The sequence below is a fragment of the Lycorma delicatula genome, chromosome 7 (assembly GCF_047948215.1).
Source record: "Lycorma delicatula isolate Av1 chromosome 7, ASM4794821v1, whole genome shotgun sequence".
Lineage (NCBI taxonomy): Eukaryota > Metazoa > Arthropoda > Insecta > Hemiptera > Fulgoridae > Lycorma > Lycorma delicatula.
This window is the reverse complement of record NC_134461.1, coordinates 103801394-103814383: the sequence shown is the minus strand read 5'-3', so window position 1 is coordinate 103814383 and position 12990 is coordinate 103801394. Positions and strand designations below refer to the sequence as shown.

At 31.0% G+C, this 12990-nt stretch overlaps 1 protein-coding gene across 1 annotated transcript in view; it reads left to right on the top strand.

Moving 5' to 3' along the window:
* The window catches only part of cos (kinesin-like protein costa), a 34321-nt gene extending 21606 nt beyond the window's left edge, over positions 1-12715 (top strand). Inside the window, exon 3 of the mRNA XM_075370995.1 lies at positions 6805-12715. Coding sequence (XP_075227110.1) covers positions 6911-10696 — 3786 coding nt within the window. The 5' untranslated portion in view covers positions 6805-6910 and the 3' untranslated portion in view covers positions 10697-12715. The remainder of the gene's footprint in view (positions 1-6804) is intronic.
* The last annotated feature ends 275 nt before the right edge of the window (positions 12716-12990 follow it).

Here is a 12990-nt window from a genome sequence, read left to right as displayed (position 1 = left end):
TAGGCTATCATCACCATGGTGGTAGTCAGTAGAAATTAAAAGTTCAGACTTATTCTTGTTAATATTAATGAAGGATTAATTTGATCTTATATTAAAATGTTAGTGATTGATTGTTTTTAGAAAAAAATTGTTTACCTCCTTGTTACATTTAATCCAAGAACGATAAAAATAGGTCTTGAATATTGAATTTTGTTACTGTAAAACAGGGATAGAATACTATCTACAGGTTTTATCATGACTCCAGAATATAAATGTAATATTAAGCAAAATAGATAATAATGTGGAGTAGACAGTGGATGTTTGATGAAAAGTTTCATACTTTCCAAATGGTAGTTATATCTGTTGATGTTCTTCTGTTTTATCTTAAACAAATCAAAATATTTTCTTAAGTATTAATAGATTAAGTGAGAATCATCTGCAGACATTGATATATCAATATTAGAGACTTATTGAGAAGATTAGAGACTAAGTAACCTATTGAGAATGTAAAATATGTAAATTGAGATTTTTACAATTTTTTCATAATGTTATATATAATTAAATATTTCATCATTGGTCTGCATTTGATATTTGTTTTGTCATAATTCTGAACTATCCATTCAAAGAGAGAGAGAGAGAACATAGCATGTGTACATACTATGTACACATGCTATGTTCTCTCTATGCATAGCATGCTATGTACACATGCTATGTTCTCTCTATGCATAGCATGCTATGTACACATGCTATGCTATGTACACATGCTATGCTATGTGCACATGCTATGCTATGTGCACATGCTATGCTATGTGCACATGCTATGCTATCTACACATGCTAGGCTATGTACACATGCTAGGCTATGTACACATGCTATGCTATTCTATGCTATGTACACATGCTATGCTATTCTATGCTATGCTATGTACACATGCTATGCTATTCTATGCTATGCTATGTACACATGCTATGCTATTCTATGCTATGTACACATGCTATGCTATTCTATGCTATGCTATGTACGCTATGCTATATATGCTATGCTATGTACGCTATACTATGCTACGCTACACTATGCTATCGCTCTCGCTCGCTCGGAGGTCTGCACAGGTCAACTACTAACTGAGAATACTATAACTGTACATGATTGATTAAATTACTTAAAATTAGTTCAATTAAAATTAGTTCATGATTAGGTAGAGAATCAAATTAAAAATTGCTTTAACTATTTTATGAAAATGTTTTTTCATTGTTGATACTAATGTCATATGGATATATGATATCCATGAACTTTTCTCTATGGAAGATTGCTTGCGTTGGTAATGTTGTTCTGTGGGCTTCCACAAACCTGCTCGTTACATTTTTTGTATTGTGAACATAGGCAAATTTTTCAGGAGAAAAGTACAGTCCCTAGCTTTAGTGTTCAGATATATTTCTCAGTATTTTAAATTTATTTTTCCTTTTAGTTGGAGTTAAGGGATTTGAAAGTGTAGTGTACTGTATTGTATTTTACTTCCGTATTGTTGTTCATTTACTTACATTACTTCTGATTGTTCATTTTATGGCCCACATTTTAATCCATAGTATGTAGTAATCATATACACCAATTAAATAATTAAAGTATTTCATTGTTGTAATAAAGAGTTTTAATTTTAAGGTTATTTAACCACATAATAAAGTATGACTAAGAAGTTTTTAAAATCATATTACCAATAAAAACAGTAATATTGTCATTATGAATAATGTTGCATCCCAATTACGTAATTTAAAACTCAATTGTAATAATTCTTCTGCTTCGTCTAAACAGTTTAATGTTCTTCCTTGTAAAAACCTGAATGAAGAATTTTATTATTTATTAAAAAAAGGTTTACTTAAGTAATAGTCACTTTTGGTTTCCCCAAAAAGTGGCTGTTTAACAATAAGATTTTGTGAAGGGTTATATATAAAAACATGAAGGGAATCATTCTTTCACCTCTTTATACATAACTCTTAACAACGTGAAAATTACTAAAATTGAGATATATAATAATCTATTAGAATCTAGTTAAAGTTTATTAAATATAAAAAAATTCAAATGCTACAGTGTCATACTGGAAAATTTTATTTAATTTTTAAGTAAAGCTGATTATATAACCATAAAATTACATAAAAGAATTGTGGAAGTAATGGCAAACTGAGAAGTAAAAAATCCTAGAGATCTCACAAACAATAAATAAACCCAATATAGAAATAAAAGTCATCACTCATGATAAAAATAAGTCTTAAAACAAATAAAATAGCCCAGTCAAATTAGACACAGAAAGCCCAATCAAGAGAAGCAAATCTTTTCAAAATTGGCACGTTGTTCCTTGCACCTAATTTTGAAGAAAATAAAAAGTCCTGGGGAGTGGGGAGATGATGTTTTTTAGTTTTACGCTCATATCTCTGAAACTATCACTTGTAGTGAAATATTATATGCATAGAAATTAATACTGATTAAATTTCCTACAAAAATGGTTCTATGCATTTTTTTACGTAGGACCAATACTTTCAGAACTAAGAGCTTCAGAAATGTTCATATTTACCCAGGAGTAGGGTTTTTATTGCATTTTCCTTTGCTCTAAATAGTTCAAACAATGAATTTTTACATAATATGCATATAAAATGAAATTATAGTTGATAGTATTCAAATTAGCAGTTTTACAGTAAAGAAGATAAACGATAGATGGGTGGAGGGGGATTTAGCCATGGGCAGCTGCTTGAGAAGAGAATAGACAAGCTAGTTTGGATTGAGGTGTTGACCTTATACTCATGGACCCAACATGTGATCAGCTGATATGGGTTTTAACTAATTGCAACACAATGTTTCCACTATAAGGGTGCTAGCGATTGGCATAATAGGTTAAGCTACAATAGTAATAAAAAGCTGTTCCCACGTTGCTGTGTTGGCAAAGTGGGTTGGAGGGGCATTCTCAACAACTTCAATACTCTGCATTGGAAGATAGTAGTTGATAAAACTTACAACTAATGTCACAAAAATCTTATGATAGTTTTTAACGTAGTTTTAAGTTACATGTTAGTGTTTTTGTTATCCGAGAATGGGCCTTTTACACCCATTCCGGATTTTGCTTCCTGTGATAGTAGTTTTAAGTTTTAATTACTTTTATTTATTTATTTTCCGGGCGATGATAACGACCAATCGTTTTTCGCCCTAAAACAGCACAAAACATGCTGAACAACAATGTTGAAGCACCTCAAATATTCAGTTGACATTTGATTACACCGAAGGAATGGTAATGATGGTTCAGCAAGAACACTTCCTTGGCAATGAGTACAACAAGCCCAAGTTTATCAGTATGCTACCACTGAGGGAATTGGGAGACAGGCTGATGCCGATAACGATTGTGCAGTGTGGAGTAGAAAAAGCAGCATCCAATGAAAATTTAGCTGTCATAGGTGAAGATGTAATATGCTGGTCTTGTTGACAGCATTAGCTCCATCTGAAACCAACATTCTGTTCGTCAAACCAGGAGAGGGAAAGTGGAAAGTAGAATGTATTTCTCCTTGGAGTTGCAAAAACTTGATTTATGAACGCATGAATGAAAGCATACTTTTCATTCATGGGTTTAGTGGGTGTGACACTACTTCATACATTTTCAGAAAAGGCAAGTCAATTATCGTCAAATTGTTTAGAAAGGACAGCAGCCTTAAAGCCATATCCAGCATATTTTACGAGTCCTCTTCAACACCACAGGAGGTCACTGTAGTCGGCGAGTGCATGTTCCTCGCATTATATCATGCCCAGAACAAGATCTCAACACCCACCAATCTTGGCTTTCCTCAAGTCAACCACTAAGGTTAAGCCTACCATACTTCCCACCCACAAGAGGATCTGCCCAGCAGCAGCAGCTTGAGTGTGTCTGCAAGTTCAAAACTGGTTGGGCAACCAGCAACCAATTATGGAATGGGATTGGGCGAAAGGGGTCAATGGTCGAAAAATCTTCTACCATTTACAACTATGGAACCTGCTGTCCTCAGGCTTTCACAATGAATTGTCAATGAATCACAATTTTTAAAAATACTGTTACTTTCTCGGCTCTATAACTCCAAAACTATTGGTCCTATGTAAGAAATGTAGATAAATGATCCTATGTAGGATCAATAGGATCATTTTTGTAGAAAATGTTTATGTATTCAATTTTTCACTACAAATGATAGTTTAAGAGATATAAGGGAAAAAACAAACTGAGAAGTCACCTTTAAAGGGCCCCCTTTGAGCTCACCCTCCCCCCATCCACCAGGACTTTGAATTTCTTAAAAATTGGGTAACCAAGGAACAACTGTGTATTTTCAAAACTATGGGATTTATTTCACTCAATTTGTCTGGCTTGAATGGGCTAAAAATTCAAGTACAAAAAATATTAAAAATCATATTATTTTACACATGCTAAAAACAAATAATCCAGAAGGGAACATACTCTAATAAGAAAATGAAAAGTAAAAACAGTAGAAAATATTTAATAGTTGCCAGTAATTTTTAACATTTTCCAATAGCTTGATCAATAAACCAGTCTATTACATTTTTTTATTAATGTACTAGCAAACCAGGCAATGCTTCACTATTGCTAGATTTGCATATGTATATATATATATATATATATATATATATACTCAAATCTAGATATATATACACATCTACATATATATTATACTATATATATGTAGATTAAATCATAATTGAAAGTTTGATAAAATATTAACAAAATGAACATTACGGAACTTCATAAAATTTAACCTCTCCCTGTTTCCCCTTTCCTTTTCCTACTTTCTTTTTTCCATTTTCATTTGATCATGTTCTCTTTCCCACTTTCCTTTTCTCCCCTCCTCTTTTCCCCTTTTTCTTTTTTCATTTTCAATTCTTCCTTTCTACCTTTTCTGATTTTTCCCTTTCTCCAGTTTTCCCGCCCGTAAATCGGTCCAGTAGTTTTTTAGTCTATAGCAGACACACATATCGGAAACATTGAAATGGAATCGTAAAATATTTAGTTTAGCATTTGTTGCTTTTACATCCAACAGATAGTGCTATTTTTACTTGTCACAGGTGTGACATCTTAGGTATATAAATAGTAGATATATAAAAACATGTGCATATTTGAATGCAACATTGTGTCAAAATTTCAAAGCAATCTGTGAAGAGCTTTCAGAGATTTAAGTGTTTGAACAAACAAACGAACATTTACATTTTTATTTATATAGATTTTTTTTCAGACTTTAACTTCTAATTGTAGTATTTACAAAGTTTAAGTTACTAGAGTTTATTACTTTTTTCAAAGATACAAGGTTTGAAAAAGGTTTTTTTTTATTTTGTTGTAACTGTTATATTAATCAAAATTATTGAACACATAATTCCTAATTTTATTGTCTGTGAATTGCCATTTTTGAATTAAATTTATGAAATTAACTTTAAATATTTCACTTTATCTGTTGTGCTAAAATTGGCTCATTTATTATTACTGGTCATGTTAAATAGAAAAGTACATTAAATAAACAGAACTATAGTAAGTATAGAAAATGATAAAGTAGAGTATGAAAATATAACAAAGTACAACAAAACCCTAAGTGGAATGGGAGTAGACTGGTTACAGCAGAATATGTGGAAATATAGTCCTATCTCATTAATTATCATTTTGTAAATTTATGTTCAGTTCTGAACATTACCTGATAGAAAAATTAAAATATTTCATATAAAAATATATATATAAAAGGTTAAACAGTTAGCCTAATAATTAGCACAACCACTGTCCTTCATAACATACACAAACAAAGAAAATGTGAGTTTGGTTATGTGACAGACAGCTACATTAAAGCATCACATGAGGATTGAGATATTTATGTATTCATTTCTCCTTTCCAAACAAAAATAACAGAAATAATGTGGTAGTTTTATGTCTATGATTCCACAGCAATGTATGCTAGCTTTGATTTGATGTGGCTTATTGTAGATAACAGTAACAAATATAGCCATATTATAATAGGAAGTATTTGATTATATGAAACACTTAATTCCATGATCAGGGAAAGATGTTTAAAATGAATTGAAATATTCATATCTTTGCCTCATTGCCTATTGATTTATGAAATTATTTGGATTTTTAAATAAAGCAATAAAATGCAATTTTGGGAAGTGTGAATTTATCTTTGAAATCCTCCCATATTATTTTTGTTGTATCAACTGTAGCAGTTTATCCTTGTTTTAAACTATTAGGATTTCAGTTAGTTTAGTGACAACCTTTCAGTAACTTCTTAACAATTTTCTTTGAAAAGATTTTACCTCAAATTTCCCTCCTCTCATATGCATCCTAAGACATTTCTTATTTTATAAACCCACATCAATTTTCAACATCTTCCTGTTCAAAGGCTTTCTACTATTTTTCTCTTGGATTTTCATAATCAAAATGTTTTTTTGTATTTTTTAGAATTAATTCTTAGGTGCATATTTGATGCTAGTAGATTTATTTTCTGTTTGAAAGTTCTCTTTCTTAGTTTGTTCATCCTTACCAGCAGAATTTAGCAAATTTTGGTTTATTATTATTTCTCAATCTATTTTGTTTTGCGTAAAAAAATCATGTGGAAGACATTTTTGGAAAAAGAAAATTTGTTTTTAAATAGATTTTTATCTGCTCATTCATTTATTCATTAAATCAGAAATAGCAGTAATTTTCTATATCCATTAGTAAATGTTATTAATTTAGTTAGTTTTGAATATGTTTCCTGACTCATATAGTTCTTTATAATTCAGTTTTCATGTTACTATTTCATTTATTTGTATATTTTTTTTTTGTTATAGGTATAAAATGGACAATTTCATTTTCATTTCAAGACTGCATCCCTTCAACATTTATGGAATTATTAAAATGAAAGATTCCACTTAAGAAAAATATTTAAAAGAAAAAATGGAACCAAATATTGAAGTTGCTGTCAGAATTCGGCCACCAATTCACAGCAACCATTTGGTTGAAGACATATGTTTGTATGCAGATCCATATACAAAAGAAATTATTTTAGCTAATCAGATGTCATTTTATGTTGATTATGCACTGCCATTAGAAATTAACCAAAGTCAGCTGTTTGACAGCATTATACTACCAAGAATTGATTATATGCTTCAGGGTTATAACGTTTCATTTATCGCATATGGCCATGTTAATTCTGGAAAGACTTATTCCATACTTGGTCCTGGTTTACATTGCGCTTTGAGTGAAACTACGTATGGTATACTTCCGAGATCTGGTAGAGAGATATTTAACAAATTATTAGCATTTCGTCAGCAATTCGGTTTACAGTTTAAAGTATTTGTTAGTTTTATTGAAATATGTAATGAAGAGCCTAAAGATTTATTGGCCTCTAATAATGTTCAGTTTGGTAATAATAATAATATTAGTTTTAAAACAAATGAAAGAGGTCTGACTGTTTTATGTGGTATTGAAGAAGTTGAATGCCATAATGTAAGTGAATTATTTAATTGTCTCCGATTAGGTATGAGTTATCGTAAAACAGCAAGAACGAATTTAAATTCTGCTTCAAGTTTATCACATTGTGTTGTTATTATAAAAGTTGAACAAAGATGGTTAAGTAATCAAGGGCAGCTAGAAACTATAATATCACAAGCGATGTTTGTTGATTTAGCTGGCAATGAACAAATGTTTTTAATGAGTCCAATTGATTCAAATCCAGTACAACAAACAACTGTTGGTAATATGGGTTTAGGTGTTATATCGGCAATAATTGCATCATTTTCAGGACAGTGGTTACCTTCATCACCTTTTACCCAATCATTACTTTTTCCTTTACTTAAAGATTCATTTATTGGCTCCATTAAAACGTTATTAATCTGTTGCCTTTCACCTTCATCAACAGATTACAGTGAAACATTAAATAGTTTACGTTTAATAGATCATATACATACACTTAACAAATATTCTTTTGTCAGAGAAACAATTAAATTTAGTGCTAATAATGTAAATAATGATTACAAAAATATTGATAATTCAGAAGAAGGTAATAATAGTATTAAAGGCAGAGAAATTAATGGAAATGGAAATGCAAATGGTGATCCATTCGGTTTAGAGTTTGCTGCATCACAGTGGTTAAAATTAGTAGCCAATGCTGAAGGGTTGTTTAATAAGCTTGTTACTAATGATATGCCTGAAGATGCTCGTGAACAAATTGAAGAATGGTTATGTTTGAAACAAGAATGTGAAGAATGTTTTGGTCTTGAATCAAGAGCTGGTAATGTTCAAAATCACACTGGTAGATCTTTAGAAAGAATTGAAGAGGTTACTGAAACAGATACTAAAAGTAAATCAGGTAGATCGAGTGATGATAGCGATTCAGATGGAATAGCAACTGAAACAGATTCTGTTGAAGGAGAAATTGATGATAATGAAAATAATGGAAGTGATAATATAAATGGTCAGGATGAAGATAATGATTATGGTGAGGATGATGGTGAGGATGATGGTGAGGAGGAGGATGATGATGATGATGATTATGGTGGTGGCAATGCTAATGGTGATGAGGATGATTATCTTGACAATGACAAGAGTAGGAATTGTAATAAAAGAGCTGTTGAACAAGAATTATTTTACAGTTCACATGGTGTTGACTTTGTCGAAAAATTGGACCAACTGATGGATCAATTTAGGTTTGCTACAGATAAAACAATTGGTAATATTATAAATAAAGTTTCCAAAAAAGAATTACCTGATGACAAAGATGTATCATTTTTTAAACCACTACCTAATACACGATCAAATGGACGAAGAAAAAGTATTTTGCCTGGAGAAAATCAGTTTTGCCTTAGTAATCTGTCATTAAATCCAGAAGAAAATGTTATAGATGATGACATAAGCAGTTTTAAAAAGAAGACAAATGATGAAGATTGTACTGATAAAAATTCTATTAATGATAAATTGGAAGAGAATGGTGATATTGTGTTAGTTTTAGATATCAGTAGCATTACAAAGCAAACAAAATTTACGGTTGAGCCTGAAAAAGAATTTCGTCTCCTTTCTGCAAATAATGATATAAAACAGAGTCAACTTGGTTTAGCTAATTTAGATTTAGAAGCAGCATCAAAACGAATTGATGAATTACAGTCTATGATTAAAATAAAAGAACAATTTATTGAGGAGATGATTAAAAATAGTGGTGCAAGAATATCAGCTAAAGCAAAATTTCAAAGAAAACATACAAGATTAGAAGAAGAATACTTTAAAGCAAGAACGCAGCTGGCTAAAGCCGAAAAAGCTTTGAATCATGAAGAAGGAAATCCAAATTTAGAAAATGAAGTGCAAAAATATAAAACATTAGCAGCACAGTATGAAAAACGATTACAAGATATTGAAATGATAAAACAAATTGCTGGTGATAGTGCCAAAAAGGTTTTAGAATTGGAAAATAGTTTACATAATTCTAAACGTAAAATGCAAAAACTTAAAAAGCAGTTAAAAAAGGAAGAAGAACATAAATATTGTTTAGAGAAAGAATTAATGGAAGATCAAAAACGTATAAAACAGTTGGAGGAAAAATATAAATTACAGTCTGATAAACTCAAAAGTAAAACAAATGAAGATAGTGATGATACTGGAAATGAAGAAAAAAGACTTAAATGGATTGCAGAAGAAGAGGAAAGACTGATGAATTTACAGTTATCTTCGCAAAAATTACAAGAACAGCTTCAAGAAAAACAAACCATGTTGGAAAGACGTGAGTCATTTTTAAAAGAAAAATTATCTGAAGAAAAAAGCATGAGTAAAAGTTTACTGCATGTTAGTGCAAGAATTTCGCATTTAGAGCAAATATTAAAAGAAAAATCAACAAATTTGGAACAAGCTGATGATTTAGATACTAAAGAAGCATTGAGGCATGAAATAAGAAACTTAAGAAAAACTAGAGATTGTTTGGTTGAACAAAGAAGAAATTTAGATGCTAAATTTAACAAAGATAAGGTATTAACAACAGTTGAAGAAAGAAAATTTTTAGAATGTGATGAAGCAATTGAGGCAATAGATGCAACTATTGAATACAAAAATGAATTAATGTGTGGAAGAAAAGGATTGGTCGGTGAAGTAGAAAATGGTGAACGAGAAAAAGGTGAAGAAATGCTTTTGGCTAGATTAATGAAACTTTCTCCCATGGAAATGAGAATATTATTATATAAGTATTTTCAAAAGGTTATTGATCTCAGAGAAAGTGGTAGGAAAATGGAAACACAAATCGCTGAATTAGATAGACAAGCTGAAACACAAGCTTGGAAGATTCAAGCTTTAAGTAATGCTTTACAGCAGGCCCATTTAGAATCTGAAAGAAGATTAATTGCAGCTCAAAAAGAACATCAAGAAAAATTGCATCTTATATTCAGACATTTTGCAGATGAAAGTAGTGGCCACAGTTCTGGTGCTGATAATGTTGAGAAATGTTGCAGACAAAATAAAGCATTGAAACAGCGTGTATTGGAACTTGAAGCAATGTTATATAAAGCAAGAAATTCACAATATTCAAGAGGAGCATCGAATTCAAATGCTCAAGAGACCGAGCAGGCAACACCAACTACTCAGCTGAATATACCACAACATAATCTCAAACAGCTGCAGGGAGGATCATCATCACATACGACAAAAGTTACACGTCAGAAGAATAAGCTAATTATTCAACAACAAAAAACTAAAAAAAAGTAGTCCAGTATAAAGCAAAAAACCACTTAAAATTACTCATTTTAAGTTTACGTTATTGTTATTATAGTCTTGTCCAACAAGTTTCTGTTTCTTGTACACAGAATATTTAAGTTTGATGAAATATGGGAATTTGTTTATTAAAGGTAATTTTGTCCACTGGAATTTTATCCTTATTGCACATCCTTCATTTTCCAGGATGCTATTCATAAGGAAGTATAAGAGATGCATTCAGGACCTGAACATAACCTTTCTCATTGGGAGTACCAGGTACTCCCTGGTAATATTAATTACCAGGGAGTAATTAATAATTAGTAATATTAATTATTCATAACTTATGTCATGATTTCAGTCATTTTTACCCATTTTTGTATTTTGCTAAGTTAGATATCAGTTAAATAATATGAATGAGTAAAATAATAATAGAAAAATGTGTGACTGCTAAATATAATTCAACTGAACAATTTTTGGTTTGGGAAACATAAAATTGAAAACTGTAGCACTATTTGAAAGTGATTCTGAGGCATTATTTTATATTATCTTCCTCTTTTTTTCCCTTTAGCCTACTCCAAATTTAGTAGGGAACAACCTGCATTTTTCTCTATCCTTCCATACTTACTTTCACAATACCAATGGCACATCATCGACTCTCTTTCCTACATATCTTCATTCACCTTATCCATTCATCTTTTTCGTGGTCTTCCTCTCTGCTACTTCACATGCTGTAGTTCCATACACACTGTCTTTGCCACCCTCTGATTTTCCATTCTCAGTACATGTCCAAACCACCTTATTCTATTTCTTTCAATCCCGTCAGACATCTTACTCATCCCGACAATTGACCTTAACTACTTCATTCGGTCTATCCTTCCTTGTTTTTTCAATCATACTTCACAAGAATTTCATGTCTGCAGCTTCGATTCTCAGTTCCTCCGTACTTGTCAACCTCCATGTGTTAGGTTCATATGTTTTGAACATCACTTCTTGGAAACAACTTTACTCCATATCAAAGTCCTTGGCGCTAGGAAAAACTCACTAGCTTGTCTTATTCTCCTACTGGTTTCCTATTCCAATCTTCCATTTTCTTCCATCTCACTTCCCATATACACAAAACTCAAGAATACTTCAAGCTTTTTCCATTCACTTCAGCTAACACCTCTTTCCCACTTTCTCCTCATGACTCATCCATGACTATTGTAAATAGAAGCGGTGACAGAATACTCTTTGTCTTAGCCCAGTTATAATACTAACCACTCAAATGTTCCTGCTTTGGTACTCACTGTTCCCCAACACTTTATAAATAGCCATCACCATCTCTATTAACCTCTTTGACACCCCTTTACTTCTATTACTTATGTTTTTATCTACTCTTGCACTACGAACCATCTGGACTGTAAATAGTTGGGTGAAACAATCAAAAGTACTATTATTTGTGGTATCTGTATGAATAGGACAGTTATTTAAATCCTTCTCGAGATAAGAATTAAGAAAAATCACTGTTGGTAAAAGTATGTTTCCTTTTATGAAGTATAATTTTCCATTTGACTTGTTTGGTAAACTTTTCTTCAATATGGTAAAAGAGCATGCTTTTTTTAAATTTGAGGGTACTTAAAAGCTCTCATAAATTTTAAATTGTAATGTGTTCACAGTCAATTCATCTGAACAGCATATTTTCAGTTTGGTATATTATCAGTTTAAATGAGAATAAATATATTCTTGTTTAAATCTTGAAGATATCAGTCAAACTCAAACCATCAAGAAATGTTGTAGTTTCCTTTGGAATCATCAATTTCTTTTTCCTGCCGTAACTTTTAATATTCCTTCCAACTATTATTCTCTTTTTCTCTGTTAACAGCATTCTAGCTGAACCTCTGATAATATAACACTTTGGCTTCATTTTCAGAAAATGTTCTCATTTTTCTATCTGCTCTGCATATATTTCTTCTTATTATTAATATAGTCATATTTTAATCTATTATCACTGTGTTTATGTTCAACATTTCTGTTTTTTTTTATCTATAAAATTTCTGCCTTTATTGTCTTCACAAATTTTTTACTTGCTTCGTTTATCCATCAGCTTTAATTAAAATTATTTCCTTAATTATTTATTAAGATTTTCTATTAATTTCTAGGCTTGTGCAGTAATTTTTACATTTGTTCAAAACTTAACTTAAAATTATTTGCGTTTAGCTTATCTACGTCCTATCTTTGTTAACTATCTTTGCTAACTTTAACTTACATTTTTAATAAATTGATCAGAATAATTTGCGGAAATAATTTATGTTTGCTCTTTGATAAAT